The 20856-nt window shown below is 42.1% G+C and overlaps 2 protein-coding genes across 3 annotated transcripts in view; one reads left to right on the top strand and one right to left on the bottom strand.

Annotated features, from left to right (window-relative positions):
- Dcp1a (decapping mRNA 1A) overlaps positions 1 to 18122 on the bottom strand; it is a 46088-nt gene extending 27966 nt beyond the window's left edge. Inside the window, exons 1-3 of one of the 2 annotated variants that reach the window (XM_021182196.1) lie at positions 17871 to 18122; positions 15574 to 15614; positions 13201 to 13328 (exon numbers count right to left, since the gene is read on the bottom strand). In XM_021182196.1, the coding sequence (XP_021037855.1) occupies positions 13201 to 13328; positions 15574 to 15614; positions 17871 to 18065 (364 nt within the window). In that variant the 5' untranslated portion in view covers positions 18066 to 18122. The remainder of the gene's footprint in view (positions 1 to 13200; positions 13329 to 15573; positions 15615 to 17870) is intronic. The other variant, XM_029468891.1, reaches the window with a different exon arrangement.
- Cacna1d (calcium voltage-gated channel subunit alpha1 D) overlaps positions 6096 to 20856 on the top strand; it is a 458457-nt gene continuing 443696 nt past the window's right edge. The window contains exon 1 of the mRNA XM_021182191.2: positions 6096 to 6586. Within this exon, the coding sequence (XP_021037850.1) occupies positions 6454 to 6586 (133 nt within the window). The 5' untranslated portion in view covers positions 6096 to 6453. The remainder of the gene's footprint in view (positions 6587 to 20856) is intronic.

Below are 20856 nucleotides of genomic sequence, written 5' to 3'. Positions count from 1 at the left end.
GATTTCTGAGTTCGAGGCCAGCCTGGTCTACAAAGTGAGGTCCAGGACAGCCAGGGCTACCCAGAGAAACCCTGTCTAAAAAAAAAAAAAAAAAAAAAAAAAAAAAAAAAGAAAAAGAAACAAGAAGCTGCCGGGTTGTAGCTCAGCTGGGGGAGTGCTTGGCCTGCCTAGTCCAGTATTCGGAAAATCCTAGGTTTGGTCTCCAACACTACATAAAACCAAGCGTGACAGTGTACACCTGTGGTCCCAGCACTGGTTGGTAGAGGCAGGAAGCTTACAAATTCAAGGCCATTCTTAGTTACACAGACAGCCAAAGGCTCGCACATATGCCAACAAACTCATAAATATAAGCACGAGAAATAGTATTTTGTATTTTTACTTACTACATTTGTTTTTGTGTCAAACTTCTGATCCCCCTGCCTCTACTTCCCGAGGAGTGAGTACATGAGTCATCATACCTGGCTTCACTAACTTTTATTTTTTTGACAATGAAAAATTTCCTTTTGTTCACACATGTAAACAGAAAAATGGTATATTACTATAAATGGGTGATGGTTAATTTTCTCTTTTCAGACAGGTTCTTCCTAAGGTAGCCTAAAACTTTCTTTTCTTTAATTTTTCTTTTAAAGATTTTATTTAATGTATATGAGTAGCTGTCTTCAGACACACCAGAATCCCTTATAGACGGTTGCAAGCCATCATGTGGTTGCTGGGAATTTAACTTACGATCTCTGGAAGAGCCATCAGTGCTTTTAACTGCTGAGCCATCTCTCCAGTCCCAAACTTTCTTTTCTTAGAAACCTGTTATCAAAAGCTAGGTGTGATCAAGGCCTGTGCCTAATAATTTATTCATGAGGCTGAGGCAGGAGGATCAAGTCTGAAACCAACCTAGGCCACAAAAAGAAATCTTATTTCTAATAAAGATTTTATTTATTTACTTTTTAAAATCCCCCTTTAAACAAATATTAAATAACACCTGTAAAGATATTATTGAAATATATCAACCTAGGGGCTGGAGAGATGGCTCAGCGGTTAAGAGCACTGGCTGCTCTTCCAGAGGTCCTGAGTTCAATTCCCAGCAACCACATAGTGGTTCACAACCATCTGCAATGGGATCCGATGCCCTCTTCTGGTGTGTCTGGAAAGAGCAACAGTGTACTCATATAAATTACATAAATCAATCTTAAAAAAAGAATATATCAATTCATAAGGCCAATCAATTAATAAAAGTTATTTTGATGGCAAATTACTGAATTAATGCATACTGAATTAAGACCACTTCTGCAAGACTTCATGTCAAATCATTTGACAATCTGCTGTTTAATTCTTTAAAGATTTTAAGCTGGATTTTTCTACCGTTGCTGCTGTGAATTAAGATAAGAATAAACAGAGTAAGCAAATAGCTTCATTTTAATGAATGAAGAACAGGAACAAGAATGTCTTCCATGTTTTGTGATGGGAAACCTCACTGACACTAAGACTGCCTTTAACTCAGACCCTAGGTAGCTACAGACTCTTACGGTGCTGAACATGGAAGGTTGCTTCCCATACTTGGGACCCAGTTTTTAAAATTCTACTCACAGAATTTCAAAATACTGCATGTGCTTCCAATCAACAAGGAACCTTGAAATGTTTTATGTAACATAAATGAACAAATCTGACATCTCAGTGGAAGGAACACAGAAACTGCCTTGTTACAAAATGATTTCACATATCTACTACTGGGTCTAGAAGTTAAATCTTACTCCAACATAGTGTAGATTACACCAAGGCTTTCAAGAGTGTCCATATATGGCAATTACAGGCAATCGCCTTTCTTTAAATATCCCCCTTTCCAAGCTTGGCTCAGAACACCTAAAACACTAAAGCTCTGATACAGAGGATTCCACTTTCCGCATGGGACAATCTGCATCTGGACCCGATCACGTGAGTGGCAGTGCTGACAACGTACTTATGGATGCATCAGGTATGGAGAGTAACACAAAACTCTTTCTGGGTTAAAGAGCCAGGGATGCCACACTAAACTACTAGAAAGAATTTCAAATTGAAATCCAAAGTAATTTCACCAGAGATGCCAGTTTAAGGCAAATTTTCACTAAGTCACCCTTCCTTTTTCAAAAAATCCCATGTAATTTAGAAATAAGACATTTGCTTCTATACTTGTCCATTATCAAAATAAACTGCCAAAAAAGAACCAAACACTTTCAAAGGCATGTTTGCAGAAGAAGCCTAGATAAGGAGGCCAGAATGATAGCTTAATGGGCAAAGGATAAGAGTCACACTCCATTCTGCCAGAAGCAGACCTGTAGAGGTTCAGAGACGCATCCAAGAATCAGTGCTGTCTGCCAACATATCAAAAGCTCAGTGCATGCAACTGGCAAGAAAGCTCAGGAGCTGCCACTAAGCCTGTCACTGCCACTAGTGAGGAAAAACAGATAAGTCTGCCAGATAGCCGAGACAGAGGACCCTGTCTCTAAACCCAAGTTAAGTATTCTTAAGAGAAAGTACACTCAAAGGTCCTAACACGGTGCCAACAATTCCTGCTGAGACGTCCTGAAATAATCTCCTCTGATTAACTAGCTCAAAAGATTCAGGTTTTTGGCAGTGCAGTATTATTCTCCCACAGCAAATAATGATTTGCACCTGTTTCATAGATGGTTTTTCTGAAGATCAAAGGGAACTAGTTGGTGGATACCCACCATAGATTTTGACTGCTAGTCCCAAGTCAGTCAGGCATAATAGCAGTTACTAAAAAGGTAGGAAGGTAGGGATATAAAATATTGTACTTCCATGAAAAGTAACAAGTGCAAAATATCCTCAAACAAGTGATTTCCTACTGTTCAACTGGGGGGGGGGCTTTCCTTTGGAAACTGAAAAAAATAAACACACACACACAGAGAAAAAACCTGTTAAAAGCATCCGTATTATCTAAAATTGAGAAAAACACAAGAGCTGATGGGGAAAATGTTCTATTTTTCAACAAAGCCCTGTATGAGGGCCAAGCTAAAAATTTGACATTAACTTTATCTAGCTTTATTTAAGCTGTACATACAACACCAGGAGGATTCAAGTAATATGGAGGCTGCTCAGACTCTGCAGAGTTCTAGAGCCTCTGTGACCCCCTCCTGTGCCTCTGTTGTCTTATTGATCATTATACCTGGCCTATTTTCTCAAAGGAGCTGAGGAGGCTGGTACTTTTCTTCATACAGAGACAAGAAGAAAAGGAGGACTTCTGGTGGCAGTGTTAAGAGTTATAAACTTCTGGGGGATGGAGAGATGGCCCAGTAGGCAAGGGCACTTGTCCCCAAGCCTGATGACTCAATGCCAATCCCTGATTCACATGGTAGAAGAGAACTGATGCCCTGTAAGATGTTTTTTGATTGCTGACTGCCATATTTCCCACACGACCCCTCAGCCCCCCTCTCCCCTGGCACACACTAAACAACATGGAGGAATTAAGAAAAGAACAAGAACTGTGAATTTCCGGGCTGGAGATGGAGCTCAGTGGTACAGCTCTTGACTAGCATGGGGAAGTGGGAAGAGGGGAAGAGGGGGGAAAAAAGAGAGAGACAGAGATGGATCAATTTCCTGAGTTCAATTCCTAGTACTGTGAAAACAAGAACCAACCAACGCCCAAAGTGGAAATGGTTGTAAGGCTGTAAAGCAGGGCTGGAGAGACTGACTCAGGGATAAAGACACTGCCTTGCAGAGGACCTGCATTCCGTTCCTAAGACCCTCACACCTGCCTGCAACTGACTCCAGCTCCAGGGGCTCCAACAGCTTCTGACTTCTAAAGAAACATGCACACACACACAGACAAATACATCAACGAGACTTGAAGATATGAAAATTTCCTATAATAGGGTGCAAAAACAAGAAAATGGGCTTTCAATATAGTCAAATATACTTTAATAGTCAGAAATAGAACCCTGCAGCTATATAAACAGCATGTGCTCCAGCTAGTAAGAAAATGTGTGTCTCTGTGCTGACAGGCCCTTCCCTCTCAGAGAGGAATAAACTAGGCAGCCCCGTATGGAGCCAAGGCAGACTGCCTTTTGATTCTCACAAGAGATACTCGGCAGGCTGCAAGCACTCAGACGAGAGGGTGCTTTGTATCTGCAAGGAAGGCTGGCAACAGTAGTAAGTGGCTTACCATTTCAGTCAAAGGACAGTCACCTCAGAACAGCAATGCACACTAACATGGCAGAGAAAGAGCCCCAATCCTAAAATCTAAGTGGGGTTATATCTACTTACTGAACATTGAGAAGAAGACTCGAGCCATGTGACTTACAAATGCCACTCTGTAAGCTAGGCATGACTGTGGGTGTGACCCAATGCTGGGCATGTCCACCACCTGCTAGCTATCTACTTACTCTAAGTTCCACCAGTCTACCATTTTAGATATTGGATGGGAAGGTAGAGAGTAGCAAATGGCACCTGGCAACTATTGATCCAAATTGCTGTTTAGGACTTCCAGGAGTCCACAGTTAGAATGTTGGGATATAGGTCTAATTATGGTTTTTTGTTTTGTTTTGGTTTTTCGAGACAGGGTTTCTCTGTGTAGCCCTGGCTGTCCTGGAACTCACTCTGTAGACCAGGCTGGCCTCTTAACTCAGAAATCCGCCTGCCTCTGCCTCCCAAGTGCTGGGATTAAAGGTGTGCGCCACCACGCCCGGCTCTAATTATGGTTTAAGACACAAGCCTCTTTCTCCCTTGACTTCTACTTCCCCATACATTTTCTTACTAGTTTATTACTAGATCATCCAAATCAGAGTTATAAGCACAAATACCTATAGGATATAAGAGACCTCAAGAGTATTGTGCGTGATGGGCACGTCCTACCCAGAATTTGGCTGAGATCAGTAACTGCAGTGATGTTAGTACTATGTGGTCACAGAAATCAGGTATGTGGGGATGTGCCTAGCATACACTCAGCCCTGAGCTTTATTTCCAGTGCTGCATAAACAGGGCATGGTAGTGCATGTCTGGAAAGCGAGCACTTTGAAGGGTTAGGTAGGAGAATCACTAATTCAGAGTCATCCTTAGTTACACAGAGATTTCAAGACCAGTCTAGGATATATGAGTCTTTTTTTTTTTTTTTTCGAGACAGGGTTTCTCTGTGTAGCCCTGGCTGCCCTGGAACTCACTCTGTAGACCAGGCTGGCCTCAAACTCAGAAATCCGCCTGCCTCTGCCTCCCAAGTGCTGGAATTAAAGGCGTGTGCCACCACCATGCCCGGCTGATATATGCGTTTTTACAACAACAATAATGGATAATAATAATACTAATGGTGATGATAACCCAGGGATCTACGTGTTTAAGAACCAAATATATAATTTTTGTATGTTGGTAGCAATGCTTATCCTGTGCTTTCCTTTAACTCAAAAGACAAAGCTGGTCATGGCTGGAAATAGTGACTTTTTCTGTAGCTGAGATCTGCTTGGACCCCTAGGCACTGGATATGCAGAGCTCAGTGTTGAGGTTTGTGCTTCTCATTCCACAGGGCCTTAGTTCTTGGGCAAGTGGTTACCTTGTGCTTCAACTTTTATAGCAGTAATGAATTTCATTTATATAAATACAACCGTAAATCTATATACATGCTGATATATTTCTATCATCTAGATATGTGACTATACTTTTTTATGACTTCACAAAAGAAAAAATTAGAAGTATTTATTAAACTGTAATGATCTAACTTACAATGAAAATAACACTGGAACACAAAGACAGAAGCTGCTTTAACCCAACAAAAATACCTTAGGGAGGAAAAGCCAGTATGAATCTTAATAAAAATAATCCCTTCTGAACATTTTGAAATCTCAAGGATTCAAAGCTTAGTGAGAGGATGTCTGGAGTGGTTCTGCCAGCACATGAGACAGCAACAGTTTCCCACTGTCTGACCTCAGCCTCAGCCAACTCCTGTCTGCGTCCTGTGTATTCTCATGGTGTTTTACCTCTTCAGTCTCTAACCGTGGCAGGAGTGAGGAGGCTCCTTCCTTATCTTGGTCCTGGAGGCCAGGCTAATGCAGCTGCCACAGGTCCTTTCTTCTTTCTGATTACAGAGTGCTACAAAGCCGGGCTGCATCAGGCGGATGGGTGAGACCACCTCCCTTTTCTCAGGCTGTGAGCAGCACTGCACTGAGCCAGGAGAGTACAACTAACAAACTGCTGGACTCTCTTTTTAATTGTTTATAAATTCCTTTTTCAGTCTGGAGGTAGAACTCACATTTTTTGACTTGATAAATTATAAACTCATCTTGCAAGGAAACTTCTTGCACTGTGTTTTAAGTCTGAAGATCTGTTCCAAATGCCAACAGCCACCTACCTACCATCTCTACTGTTCTGACTTGCCCTTGAACTGCGAAAGGACAAGGAGAAACACAGAACAACAGCGCTACAGCATTTCTTCACTACAACTTTCCGCTCGGTGGCTGTATTTTCAACACTGTGGAAATGAACCTTCCGACATTTTCTAGTGATCTAATTTTAATTAAAAGCGTTCTCTCCCAAGAGACTGATGCCCGATATAAAGGCAGAGTTGTAAGTGCGGTGGAAAGCACGGAGGACTTCTCCCAGGCCTTTGCAGGTGAGTCTGACAGTTGCATTCTTTCTTAGCGGCTATATTTACAGGGAATTGACTGTTGTTAGGAAGGATAAAGAGTAGCAGATGACACTGTAGCTGTATGTCATTAACATTTTCTGGATAAATTCCAGATTGGGTTTTATCTAAATATGATTATTTTCATAGTGCTTTACAGAAATCACAGATCTGCTACTGCTTAAAAGTGTCAGGTAGGAAGGAAATCTGGACATGTCCAGGTGTTCTTGGGAAGCCAGAAAAGGACTGTTCAACTGGGGTTACAGAAAACGTCTTAAAATGAGGCAGGTGGCAAGTGGGCAAATGGAAAGGCTGTCTTCATTCAGAGGATTCCTTCCAGTAAAACTGTAAGTCTAACAAAAGCACGAAACCACTCACTCCTCTTTTGGCTAAAACTACCACTCCACTTCCCCAGTCCAGAATAAGGTTAGGAATGAAATGAGAAAATCTATAACACATATTTTTTTCTAATTAATAGGCAAATATTGTCATTAAAATTACTAGGAAAAACATGGAAAATATCATCCAATCTGACAGATCAGATTTCCAACACTATAAGCTAATAATCTTTCATGTTTATCATTGATAACTCTTTTTAAGTTACAGACCTTAAATCATGAGTGTTTGCCAGTCTTCTATAGCTGTTTAAGAATTACATATGTATAGCTCCAGGCTTAATGAAGTAGCATTACTTTATTAAGAATCTGTGTGTGTGTGTGTGTGTGTGTGTGTGAGTGTGTGTGTGTGTATGTGCAGGATCGGGGAGGCTGGCTTGCCTAACACTTGCAGGTTTCAGGCTGGCTTTAACCTTGGACAATGCTTTTGTCTCAGCCTGCAGAGAGCTTGGAATTACAGGCATGAGCTCTCATTGCAGCTGCATTGGGGAACTTAACCCTTCAGTGGAAGATGGACTTAAGTCACTGAAAACTCAAATACATTCCTGTAAACTTAAAGTTCACCCAGAAAACAGAGAGAACTGAAGGACAAAAACCGACCAACCTAACAACAAAAATCTTTGAAAGTAAATAATAGTTTTTAAATTTATATGGTACGGTATCTTGTAAGGTGCTAGACAGATGACAGACTTAATATCTGCAATTAACTGGGTTATTACAAACTACAGTCTAGTTGTAAGTGGGTAAGAAACATATCCTTTTGTTTCTTCTGTGGCTGCAGTTGCTCAGAAGGCAATCTTGCAGTATACTCTGGGGTGGCGTTTCATCATTAAGTAATAGGTAAGCATATGCATAAGAAACTGGTCCCAGGTTATCTCTGTCATTCTAAGTTGTCCACAGACACAGCAACCAATGGTCCTGACACTGGGAAAAAAAGTGACCTAGGACAAGTATTAGTGAGGCATCTTGCTGAAGTAAATAATGAAGGATGGTCTCCTCACCACAGAAGCCCAGCCTGAGGAGACGAGTTTCCTGTGATGATAGACCAGATTCGTAGTTGATTCAAATCTGCCTTTTGGAGTCTGGTCTCTACACAGAGAACTGTCTTAGTCTCATTAACCAAACAGAACATGCCTCTGGGAATTTTAGATGTGCTGGGCAGATATTTAAATCATCAGACAATCTGTTGTACTGTTTGAGTCCATTCAGATCTGCTTAGGCCTGAGGACATGGCTGTTAAATGGGACATTTCGAGGAAACTCCCTCTCTAAGTTTTAAACTCACTGGCAAAAAGTTCACTGTTTCTAAAAACTGCTTGTTAAAAAGATGCCTTTGGCTATGCACTCCCAGCATGCCCACCGTACCCCCTCTGGTTAGTTTGTTTTATTGCTGGTGGCCTACCCCGTTATGTACAGATGAGGACTTTGCTTTGTGGGCCTGCTCTGCTGCATGCAGTTTCCGCTCTCTGCCATCAGGGTCTCCTCTCACTTTCATTCTCCTTCATCCCTACTCAGATTTCTCTTTTCTTTCCTAACCTCCTTCCTAGAGAGCCTAAGTATACTATCCCATAGCCTTATAGAAATTTGCAATGATTATGGATTTTTAACATTCATTTTATAAATTTCACATGTACTAGGTACAAGCTGGTTCAAAATTGTTCATATTTATATACCTACTTTTTTTTTTGTCAGTCATGTATTCTTAATATAGTTACTTTAACTTTTCCTGGTTAAAATTTGAATGGTAACATCTCATTCTTTTTTTTTTTCCTCCTTTTTTTTTTTGGTTTTTTCGAGACAGGGTTTCTCTGTATAGCCCTGGCTGTCCTGGAACTGACTTTGTAGACCAGGCTGGCCTCGAACTTAGAAATCCGCCTGCCTCTGACTCCTGAGTGCTGGGATTAAAGGCGTGCACCACCACGCCGGGCTGTAACATCTCATTCTATCCTCCATTTCCAGCTACATATACAAATTTCATATGTATCTGTTCTATCAGTGATTTATTCTGCCATTTATTTTGGAGTTTCTAGTTGCTTTCTCCCTTTCTACTTTGACAGGGTAACTGCAGTGGCTATCCTAGATGTTTATTTTTTGTTGTGCTGAGAATCAAACCCAGGGCTTTGTGCACGGCAGGTAATGAATCATTGCTAATCTCGTTTAAAAGTTCACAGCTTATCAATCTAGCTACCTTTCTTTTTTTCCTTCATTCTTGTTTCCTTTTCTTCTCCCTCCCTTCCTGCATGACTCTCTCATTCTTCCCTTTATTTGTGTACGGTACTGGGATTGAGAGCCAGCACTGTAAAAAATAGGGGGAAGGAGTGGAGAAAAAACTTCCTGTGACGCAGCTTGCTTGAGGTTCCTGTGAGAAGTGGTAAAGGAGACCCTACAAGCCGGGTCATAACAGAGTCTGGGACTCCTCAGACCTCAGTTGTTTCACTAAGAAGATCACTGGCTCGAGTCTAAGCTGGAGATACATTTCAATATAGGTGACATTTCTAAGCAACTGGAAAATACCTTATGTTCTCTATACCCTCTCCAGACAACCAGATCAGGGTTAAGTGGTTCATACAAGGTTAACAGTCAGTAAGATGGCAAAGACTACAACTGTCTGCAAACCAAACCCCATTCTAAGAAAGTACTACCATAGTAAAGTCATTCTTAGGGAAGTATTCTGCAGCGTTTGAATGACTAAACAGGAGGCATAAAAACATGTCCTATTACACAGGACACAATTAAAAGGTTGCTGGAGTACAGATTCATGCTTCCATTCCCACTGCTCACTATGCCAAACACTATTGCAGAGTGAATGTAAATCCAGACAGGCTAAGCAGATTAACAAGCACATTCCTTACAAACACGAGGCACACTTGGCTCAGTGGTCAGTCACATATGGCAGTGGTCAATGTTGGACAGTGCTGGCGCAAAAGCCCTCTATCCCTGCAGAGCTCTAGTAGATAGCTCTGCTCTAAGTGCATTATGCGACTTTACTGCTGCAGCAGTGGTTGGAACCCTGGCTTTGGAGAGCAACAGTGCTAGACCACATCTATTTCCTTCATCGCTCCTCAACAAGTTTCTGAACATCTGAGCTTGTTTATCTTTTAAGTTCGGAACCAGAGAGGTGTTTCCAATCAGGAACACTGCTGCGTTCAATAACTGCAGAATCTGCAAGCCCTCAATTCTTGCTAAAGTCCAACTAAAGCCTTGGGTAGCTTCCAAAAGGCTCTTAGAGAGGATGAAATACAGTATTTCTCAAAGATTCACGAGAAGCACCAGACCCAAGGAAAGCATCTTCTCTAAGATTCTACCTCTCCTTGGGAGCAGAGTAGCTGAGCAAGTATTCTGCAGAAAGAAAAGCTAAACATCAATCAAGTGCATCAAATAGTTTACAAGAAGAAAGTTACAGCTCCTGTTTGGTTTTGCCTCCCACATTAATGCTAAAACCTGACACGAGGGAAAGAAAGCTGATGTGAAAGCATAGCTGGAGTGAAGTGGGCCACAGACCTGGTGGCATCTCCCGCAGAGAATGATGAAAGAACAGCTCCAGGATCAGGGATAATTACCCATACGCATAATCAGATCCCGACATTATACTTAACGACAAATCCCCAAATAACCCACCAGCTCCCAGACCTGACAAAGCCATGTTCTACGCTCAGGACTCATTAGACAATGTACACCCAGAACCCTAAGACTCCATGTCATCTTATGCTGTCCTACCATCTCTGATAAACTCCTCCTTTAAATGCTATCTCCAGTGGGAAGACCTGGATAAGGGAGTTCTCTGTTCCAGTATGGAAATCTTTGTCTCTAGCCTTTGTAAAAGCATTAGCTCCGTTTTCTCCACTAGAGTATGTCATTTAGTGTTACGGATAGTCTAGGATACTGTAATGGGTTCAACTTACAGAACACTGACAATTTTATGTTGATTCTAGTTACAGTCTAGATAGCCACTAAGTTTTCATATAATAAAACCAGATGATAGTTTGTGCTTATAAATCTGCCTTGATTTGTTCTGCACATGTACTAGTGTGTCACTTTCAAAAACTCAAACCCTGGAAAGTTAGGTTCTGCTTGCTTTTTTGTTTGTTTGATTATTAAAGATAGGGTTTCACTATGTAGCCTTGGCTGGGTCTGTGGATCAGGCTGGCCATGAACACGGAGATCCACCTGCCTCTGCCTCCAGAGTGCTCCATTTCCATCACGGCCAGTATAAGTCTGTTTTACAGGACTCTGGCTTTGAAGGATTTGAAGGACTCAGGCTTATGGCACATGGTAATGAGGCGCATCAGTCTCTTGATTTTTCCCAATTATTAGGAGCAATACAGAATTGTCACAACAGTAAAAAGCAATATCGGTCTGATTTTATATTAAAAATTTTATAAGTGTTCTTTTGAAGAATTTCCCTATAATGGAAATTTAACATGAAACTGCCATCTGTAACATTTTACTCTTTCTTACTAGTTCACATAAATTCTGAACTTACAGGTATTAAATAACACACTATTTTTATTTTCATTTTTTAAAATTTTTGAGATAGGAGCTTATATAGCACAGGCTGCCCAGCCTCCAAAGTACTGGGATTTCTAATGTATACTGCCATTCCTGGCTCAAAAGCGTCTCTAATAAGCCTGTAGGATTTAAAATACAAGAGGTAATTGTCAGTTAAAATCCTGAGACATAGTTTACTGGAAAGTCAAGAGATAGATCCTATTTTACGTAGATACTTAAAAATGAGCAAGAAAGGCTGGGTGGCGGCAGCACATGCCTTTAGTCCCAGCACTGGGGAAGCAGTCAGGCAGATCTCTGTGAGTTCAAGGTCAACCTGGTTTACAAAGAGTTCCAGGACAGGCAAGGCATCCAGCTTTCTAAATCACCACTCTGTTTTGGTATCTCTCCTGGGTCAACAATAAGCAAACTGTCCCTGTCCTCAGTCACACTTCTAACATCATACTGAACTATCAGAACGCAACGTACACCACGCTCGTGTTGGCTGGAGATCCAACCCAAAGCACATGAACACTAAGTATTCTACCACTGAGCTAAAGCCTCCATCTTCAACTATACTTTCTTGTTCAGATGGTCCCATACTTATGATAATCTGACCTAAGTTTTTTTTTTTTTTTTTTTTACTTATAAATGTTATGAAAGTAGTATGTACTGAGTAAAAAAAAAAGTTTGGACTGTACATTTCCCTTGTGATAGGAATAGAAATAACACAGTGGGATACTTCCCTCAGTACTGTACAGTAACAACCAGCCACAGTTCTCAATCCCGTATGATCACGGCAGGGAACAACTGATACTTTATAGTATACTGTGTTGCTAAGCTCTGGCGTTCAGTAGCTTAAGTATAGTAACAAACTTTCAACTTGTGATAGCTCTACCAGCTAGTAATGCCACTGGTGAGGTGAGGAACAGCTACACTCTTCTGGAAAGGGCTACTCTGAGCTTTGTTGACTAAATTCAGCAGCTATTACAACCTGTAAAAAACGCCTGACAAGACCTTGGCCTAGAACTCTCCAACTAAATGTATGCCATACACCTCGAGTCTTGTCCCCAAACTACGTGAGTATGCTGCATAGGTTACTCTCTATCATGAAAGCATGACGGCTTTGGCACAGAATTTGTACCTACTGGACACTATTAAACTAGTGGGTTGAAAGTGTCACCATCCATGGTGAAGGGCTTTCTCTGTGGAAAGCTGAGTGTCTGCTCTCACTCTGTGTCTGTCAGACTAGTTCTGCTGCTCAGGGACAGCAGCAGACAAACGACAAGACGGCTCATAACATACACAACTATGATGCTAGCAACTGGCCTAGATGGGACAGTTCACTAAAATAACCTAAGTCAGTTATGTGCAAAGGCCTATTCAACTTTAGAGCTAACTTAAAATGTTTGCTTTTGGGGGCTGGTGAAATGGCACAATTGGTGAGGGGACACACCCTCAAGCCTGACAACCCGAGTTCCATACCTGGAACCCACAAGGTGGGAAGATAGAATGCCTGAAAGTTGTCCTCTCATCTCCACACATGGGCTGGGGTCTCTGCACACATACACACAAACACTCATCCACATAAACATATACATTTAAAAAGAATTTGATCTTTTACCAAGACACACATTTATAATGTAGGCCATATTTAGTATAATTTGAACCCCAATGTTCTGAAATTAAAGTCACTCTGTTAAATGCAAACAGATATACTCACAACTTGCATTTCTATACAGAAGAAATGGTTCATGGAGCTGAAATTCCAAATCTTTATTCACTGGCTCAACCAGATTGTGCATGTTCAGTCGGTTGACAATGGTAAAGCCATGGTAAGGCGAAGCTGACCTTAGATTTAAACAAAGAGAACACATGTTACCTTTCAATCTGAAGAAATGTTATCCTTTATTCTCATTAAAAAGAAATTCCTAATTGCATCACACGACACGATGAGCAGCTGAAATCATAAGCAAAAATAAAAGGCTGGGGATATAGCTCAGTGGCAGAATGTTTGCCTAGCATGAGAAAGTCTGGGGTTTAAGCCTCAACTCTTAAAAAAAAAAAAATTAAATTAAAAAGGAAATTAAACATTTCCTTCTCTGCACCTAAGTCTTCAAAAAGATTTATTTCCTCAGCATAAAAGACAAGTCACCAAGGTTCCCACCCCACTTCACCTCCTGTGAGTCACACTTCCGCCACACTGGGGTCCCTGCCACTATCTGCAGGTTTGTTTCTACCTCGAGACCTCTGTCTGAACTGTGGCCTCCAAACTGGCAGCAGCATTTCCTCTCCAGCAAGTATTTGCTCAAACGTCACCTTCTCACCCCAATACCCACCTATTCTCAACTACATCTTCCTCCCACTACCAGAATGGAAACTCCATGGAATTAAGGATTTCTGACTTTTGGGGTTATTTTTTTATACATGTAAACCAAGATTGATATAAACATGTAATAAACTGATGCTTGAAGAAATATTCTTTTTTTGAGACAGGATTTCTGTGTGGCCCTGGGCTGTTCTGGAACACTCTCTGTAGACCAGGCTGGCCTTGAACTTGGAGATTTACCTGCCTCTGTCTCCCAAGTGTGGGATTAAAGGCGTGTGCTACCAGTACCAGGTTTTAAAAACTATGGTACAAGTTTGTCTATGCCTGCCATTCATCACAGCAGTAACTCTTCTTACATTAGTTTTTGTAGGTCCTTCTTGAGTTAGATGGACCTGACCTTTACAGTAAGAATGCTTTTAGTTTCCTTACCAAGGGGATCCAACACACAATGCACTGCACATTCTCACCTAACACTCTATAGTTCTCATTTGTTTCTTTAATATCATGGGGGAGAAAATGCAGTCCAGCTCTACAGACTAAGAATCAAGCTTGCAAAATTAAGGCCCATGCCCAAAGCCACACCAATTAAAAACTCCAAATCCAGTTTTCTTTTTTGATTCCTGCAAGTAATACTATGACATTCTAGTGTACTTTTATCCAAGGTACAGAAAAAGTTCAGTTCCCAAATAGAGGCTCTTAAGCCTCCTTTTCTTAGAGCCAATGCTATAAGTTATATGAATTGTATTAAATGAAGTTACTATACCACATTTCACATCTCCTCTAATTAATAGATCTGTTTTAGTCTTTTAAAATTAGACCTGTAAATATCCCCAAATGTGTAGACAGTACTGTTCTATGGGGTTCTTGGAGACTTATATTGCTAATGAAGAGGTTGGAGTTAGACCTTTTTTATTTTAGAGAAGGAAAATAAAGTAGAGAAAACAGTATCAAAGAAAGAGAAGCTTGTCATACAAACATCAAAATACTTCCATTTAAAGGGGAAAGTGTATTTAGATAGAGCACAAAGCTCTACACTAACATCTAGAAGAGCACCCAATTCTTATAAATTAGCACCAGTGGAGGAAGACTGTCCAAAAAAGAACTCTACACAAAAAGAACCAGGTATCAGGAACCTTGCTGCTACCACTAGCGCACAAGTTCTAGAACACAAGGGAAGAGACTTGCCTCTAAGAACAAGTGCTCTAGGTATCTAGGAATACAAGGGTTTCACAATCTGGCTCATCCGTGGGTTGCCCTTTAGGCCTCTATGTTGCCACACAAGGCAAAGTTGTAATCCTTTACGACCAACAGTTTAAAAAATTAATTTTCAGAAAAGCTTAAAGTAAAATATATATGAATTAGGAATAGCCTAGAACTTTGGGAAAGAAGCAGGCAGGGGCAGAACCAGGCACAGAATGCAAATTCTTATCAGACACTACAGACCAGCAAGAGTGCTGTCTCAACTACTTTATAGCCACTGTATTATACTGCTTTCATAGACATTCATATGCATGCATTCTTTTTAACATGGGATAGTTGTTAGGCAGGTATCTCTTTGGGATGCATTAATTTAAAAATCCTGAGCCACTTTTCCCAGGCTCGGAGAGGAGAAGCAGCTATTGTAGGATTGCACTGCTTGGATGAAGGAAAACTGGGGAAAGATGAACAGGAAGGTTCCAAACACAGGTACACAATAGAAACTGACCATGCTACACGACAATGATCATCACCACTGAAGTGAAAAGGAAACACCCTAAAGAAACTTACCTTCGGTATACAAATAACGTCCCTTCTATATCAGTCTTCTCCTGTAACAGACAGTAACTCTGTTAGTTTCCCACAAATAATCCAATGTCGAATGGTCTCAGTGAAGCAGCCACACTTTCAGGCCAAACTGTCTTATTTACGGTGGAATCAGCTGTGTATGTGCTCTTGGGTATGCATGCTGGCGCTCGTGTATAACTGTGTAGAGGCCAGCGGTCACTCTCAGGTGTCATTCCTTCGAGTTGGGGGTCTCACTGGCCAGAAGATGGACAATTAAGCTACACTTGCTGGTCAGCGGGCTCCAGTGTTGGATCCTAAGTGGCTCCATATCCCAGTGTGGGATTGTAAGTGCAAGCACTACGCCCAGCTTTCTATGTGAATGCCTCAGGCTCTCATGCTTGGGAGGCAAGCACTTCATCTGCTGAGCTGTCTCTTTAGCCTCCAAATTAATCACTTTTGAACAGGTAAAGCAAGCCACTTTTTAAAAATTTAAACAATTGTGTATCCACTCAACCCTGTGTTTATGTAAGTACTGCAATGTCCAATCCAACAATATGTCTCCATCTGTGGCCTATGTCTGTTTCCACCAGTAAGGAACATCTAAAGGAAAACACACACACACACACACACACAATTAGCTTTACTTATTATTTTTATGTATTAAGTTTTTTTTTTTTTTAAATTAAAGAAGATGCAGGAATGCTTTGTCAGCACACATATGTCTTTGTAACATGTGTGTGTGTGGAGCTTACAGAGAACAGCAGAGGACATTGGATCCCTTAGGACTGGAGTTACAGATGGATATAAACCAGCATGGGGATGCTGGAAAACTGAGCCAGGTCCTCACGAAGAGCAGCAAATGCTCGTAGCTACTACTGAGCCACTTCTCCAGCCCCAGCTTTATCTTTGCAAACCCAAAAACCTTTCAACTAGGTGTCTTAATATTTACAGTCAAGGTATTGTGTACTGCAACTTAAAAAAAAGAAAAACCAAACCAAAATAAAAAAACAAAACAAACTTAAGCAGTCTATGGAAGTTTATAGAAAAAGAATAGAAACTTTCTTCAACCCTGATACCAGGATTGAACTCAGAGCCTGGGGCTCATGATGCACAGCTGTGCACCATTGAGCTAAATCCCTACCCTTGGGAAATTTTCTTATAAGATCCTTTGTTTCATTTCTGGAGGATTTAGGAATATTTTCACAAGTTACACATTTTGCGGTTACCAAACACAATTTATTATTTTCAGAACTTTGTTAAGAATCATGGATAGAAACCATTCTCTGCCTTAGGCAAATTTGGTAGGGTTTTAAAATAAACACCTGAAAATGTGACTAAGAAATTGTAACTCGGGGTGGGTATATAGCCCAGTGGTAGAGGAACAGTGCCTGCCTGCTATCAGGGGGTCTTGGGTTTGAGTTCCTGTACTACAAGAAATAAACAAGAAAATCTAACATTAGTATTCTTTCTTTTGCTGCAACAGAGTTTATTCGGGTTTTCAGCACAGGTGTAGCGCTTTAATGTTCTAAAACCGAACCTCTGTATAGCCCAATGAGTGAATGAGGAAAAACGGAGCACAAGAAAAGGGGCCGTGTACACAGGTGCTTCGAGTTGAGGTTAACTAGAATCTGCGAGTAGACAAAGTAACTTCTGCAACTCTATGCCACTCACACAATCCCAAAAGAACTCAGAAGGGAGCCATCAAAGGTCCTAACACTGGTCTCTTTTTCTTGCAAACGTCTCCAAGGAATCCAGTTCTTACTGAAGTAGCCTTGAAAATTTTCCTCAAATTCCAGAGAGAGAGTAGTTCGACTAAAGTTGGACTAACTCCTGAAACTGATTTTTTAAGCTTCAAATCCAAACCATCACATTTAGGTCGGCAGGGAAAGAGGAGCGGATTTTTTCATCAAGTACATGTATCTAAGAGTCCTCAAAGTCTTCAAACACAGGCTTTCAACCACTTGTTAAAAAAAAAAAAATTAACTTGTCTCATATTCTACCAATGCAACCACAAGCCCCGAGAACCGACCCAAAAAGACTGATCCTGCCTCGTTTCTCTCCTCCATCTGATTTTTCCCTGCTCTGTCTCTGGGCTACTCCTTCCGCTACATTCCTCCAATTCCGCGTGCCCCGGTCACCTCTTTGGCTCCGGACCGGGCTTTGGGAGAGGTCCCGGCCTCGCCTTTGCGGTCCGGGGCTCCTGCTCCTCTCCCCCACCCCCAATCCTCAGCTGTCTGCGCGGTCCCTTTAAGAGGCGGCAGCGGCCAGGCTGGCCTTGTCCCCGGCCGGGCCTCACTCACCCACTGGTTGGCTTTGGGGCAGAAAGTGTACAGGGCGACCTGGCCCGTGAGGTCTGCGATGCTGGTGATATAGGGGTCGTGTTGTTTCAAGGCCGCCAGACTCATCTCTTGCTCAGCTCGACTCAACAACTCCATCTTGGATCTCAGAGCCGAGCCCCTCCGGCGGGGGCGGACTGTAGAACAGGAAAGTGCCATCCAGGCAAAGTTCCCCCAGCTCAGTCAGCCCTCCACTTCCGCCTACCGGCCCAGCCTTGCCGAGAGTGGTACTTCAGCTAATCTCATCCGCTGCTCCTGTGCACTAGGAGCGCTGGTTCCGATATTCTTAGGCCCGCGTCTGCCGGAAGAGACAGGCGCCCGCGCCTGCGCGGTGGAGCCGTGGCGAGCTGATGGTCTGGAGACCTCTCTCACCTGGCGGCGTGTGAACTCGTTCCCTGAATAAACCTGACTCCTGCCAGGGAGGCTGCACCCCAGCGCAATCCCTAACTCGGGTTCCGGCGCAGAATCGAAATGCTTGCTGCTGAGGACTTGAGGTCTCCACGTACCATTTAGAAAATTCAGACCTGGCTGGAGAGATGGCTCAGCGGTTAAGAGCACTGACTGCTCTTCCGAAAGGTCCTGAGTTCAAATCCCAGCAACCACATGGTGGCCCACAACCATCTATACAGCTACAGTGTACTCATATACATAAAATAAATCTTAAAAAAAAGAAAATTCAGTCCAAATGAGGAAGGGGAGCTTTACGTTACTTCTGACCTCAGAGTGCACCTTCACTCTTAACAGTTTGGTAACTTTTGAAAGAAATGTTTCAAAGTAGCCAAAACTAGCCTGCCTGGAACTACAATAGACTTGGCCTACCCTCTTTTGCTCGTCTTTTTCCTCATCTGGGTCCCAGATAAATATTTCTATTGTTCTATAGAGACGTGTATTACTTAAAATAGTAATTAGATCTCTTTTAAAAAGAAAACATTTATTGGGCATCTTAAGGGATCAGACAATACTAAGAAGTAAAGCAAAGTGCTCAGGCTGTTTTCATTGAGTTGCTCTAAAAACCATCGTTTCTCTTAAATGAAGACGTCTCAGCACAAATGAACATTTTTGAAAGGATAAACTTTACATTTTCTCAAAGTACCCACACATTTGTGTTGCTTGTGGTTTTACATACTAATGGAAGGGCAAACTTTACATTCTTGACAGAACCGCGTGTGAAGCAACTACAAAAGCTGGAACAGCCGCCTATTGGTTATTCACCCTTCGCTTCTGTACACACTCACTGATCTTATTGAGTGGTTGCCAGCTCCGAGCTTCCAACTCTTTTGGCTCTAGGAGAAACTAAATGCAAGCAAACAACCCCATGACAGACGTCTCTCTTTGAATTCCAGAGGGTGGCGTCCTTATTTCCATCTGAGCCAGGAAAGGTAGTGAAGGAACTCACTACCAGTTCCAGCATGGCGGGCATGGTTCTGGCAGACCTTGCTCTTCTCCCCTTTTCCCTCTGCCTTGCTAAAAACTGTTAGATTTTATTCCTAACACTAGCCACCAAGGTCTAGTCTCTAATTTAGCCACTTCTTTCTCCTGAGGCTGATTACCAAAGTCCAGCAATCAAAAGTCCCCTTTGGTTCACCTAATTAACGTGCCCAATTAAAATTAAGCACATCCTACTGTGGGGTTCCCCCTTTTACCTTTATTAATTGCCGTTTGCCTGTGGGCAACTTCTGTCTCTGCATCCAGAGGCAGTCCTTTATTCCCTCCTCCCCAAATCTCTCTCATTCCCCTCCTCCCCGCCTCTTTGTTTCCTTCCCCTTCGTCCTCTTCTCCTCTCTCTTGTCTTTGTTCATTATCCATGCTCTCTGTCCCTCTGGGGCACATTCATCTCTGTGCTAAGAACATGATGGCCTTGGGGTGTCTCGAGCCAACTTCTGAGGTTGGCTTCGGGTAGGCAGGCTTCAAGGAGTTGGTGAGGTCTGAACTGGTGCTTTGGATGAGTAGGTGATCCTTGGGAAAGTAAAGCAAGGGCTGAGATTTGCATCATGACTCAGTGGTGAGGTGGTAACCTAGCATTTAACTGATGCTTTAATTCAGCCTGGGGGGCGGGGCGGGGGGAGAGGTGAGTGGCTCACAGTTCCACATTAGTCAGGCATATTCTGGTATTAGAGTCTCTGGGATCTTTTGCTTCACATCCAGGCTACCTTTTACCCAGTGGTAGAGGGTAGGAGCCCATTACTTTCTCTACCTTCAATTTCCCTCTGTATGCTAATTTCATATGTTATTTACATTTTTATTTATGTGTACATGTGTTGGTATAAGTTTAGGCTGACATAAGTGTGCAGGGGTGCCTGCAGAGACCAGAAGAGAGTGTTGGGCATTTTGGACCTTAACTTATAGGCATTTGTAAGCCTCTGGACCTGAGTGCTGGGGTTATCCGTCAGAGAAGACTGTTCAGACATGGATTTAAGCCAATAAAAACCAATCTTTATTAGCTGGCTGGCAACTACACTTGGTGCTTGGGATCCTAGTGTTGTAGCACTGAGCCTTTCTCAGGGTCACCTTTTAAGTACAAAAACCATGTTCTGGGTTGTTATTCTTCAGTTAACAAGAGCAGTTAGCCAGATAGAACTATAGAAGCTAAAAAGCAAGGTTAGTACAGTTTGAGACTTTCCCAGAACTCTATGGACTTTGATGGGGTTAGGCCTTTGTTTTAGTTTTGGCAGATAGCTGTTTTGAACAAAATCTCAATCGATTGATTTTTACCAGTGAAGACTCAGGAGCCAACTTGCTAGGGTGAAAGCCTGCTAGCTCAGAAAGGCAGAGAAAGCACCCAGCTGACTTTCTTCTTCAGCTGACATCCAGAACAAATCCCCTCTCTCATATCTCTAAAAACATTCAAATGGAATGCCCCTCTCTTCTACTTCCTGCTGGTCTCTCTATCCATCCTCCTGACTCCCTCTTAATGTGTATTTCTTTTTTTTTTTTTTTTTTTTTTTTTTTT

Source organism: Mus caroli, chromosome 14 (assembly GCF_900094665.2).
Source record: "Mus caroli chromosome 14, CAROLI_EIJ_v1.1, whole genome shotgun sequence".
Taxonomy (NCBI): domain Eukaryota; kingdom Metazoa; phylum Chordata; class Mammalia; order Rodentia; family Muridae; genus Mus; species Mus caroli.
Note: the sequence above shows the minus strand (reverse complement) of the source record. Positions and strands in the feature narration are given on the sequence as shown.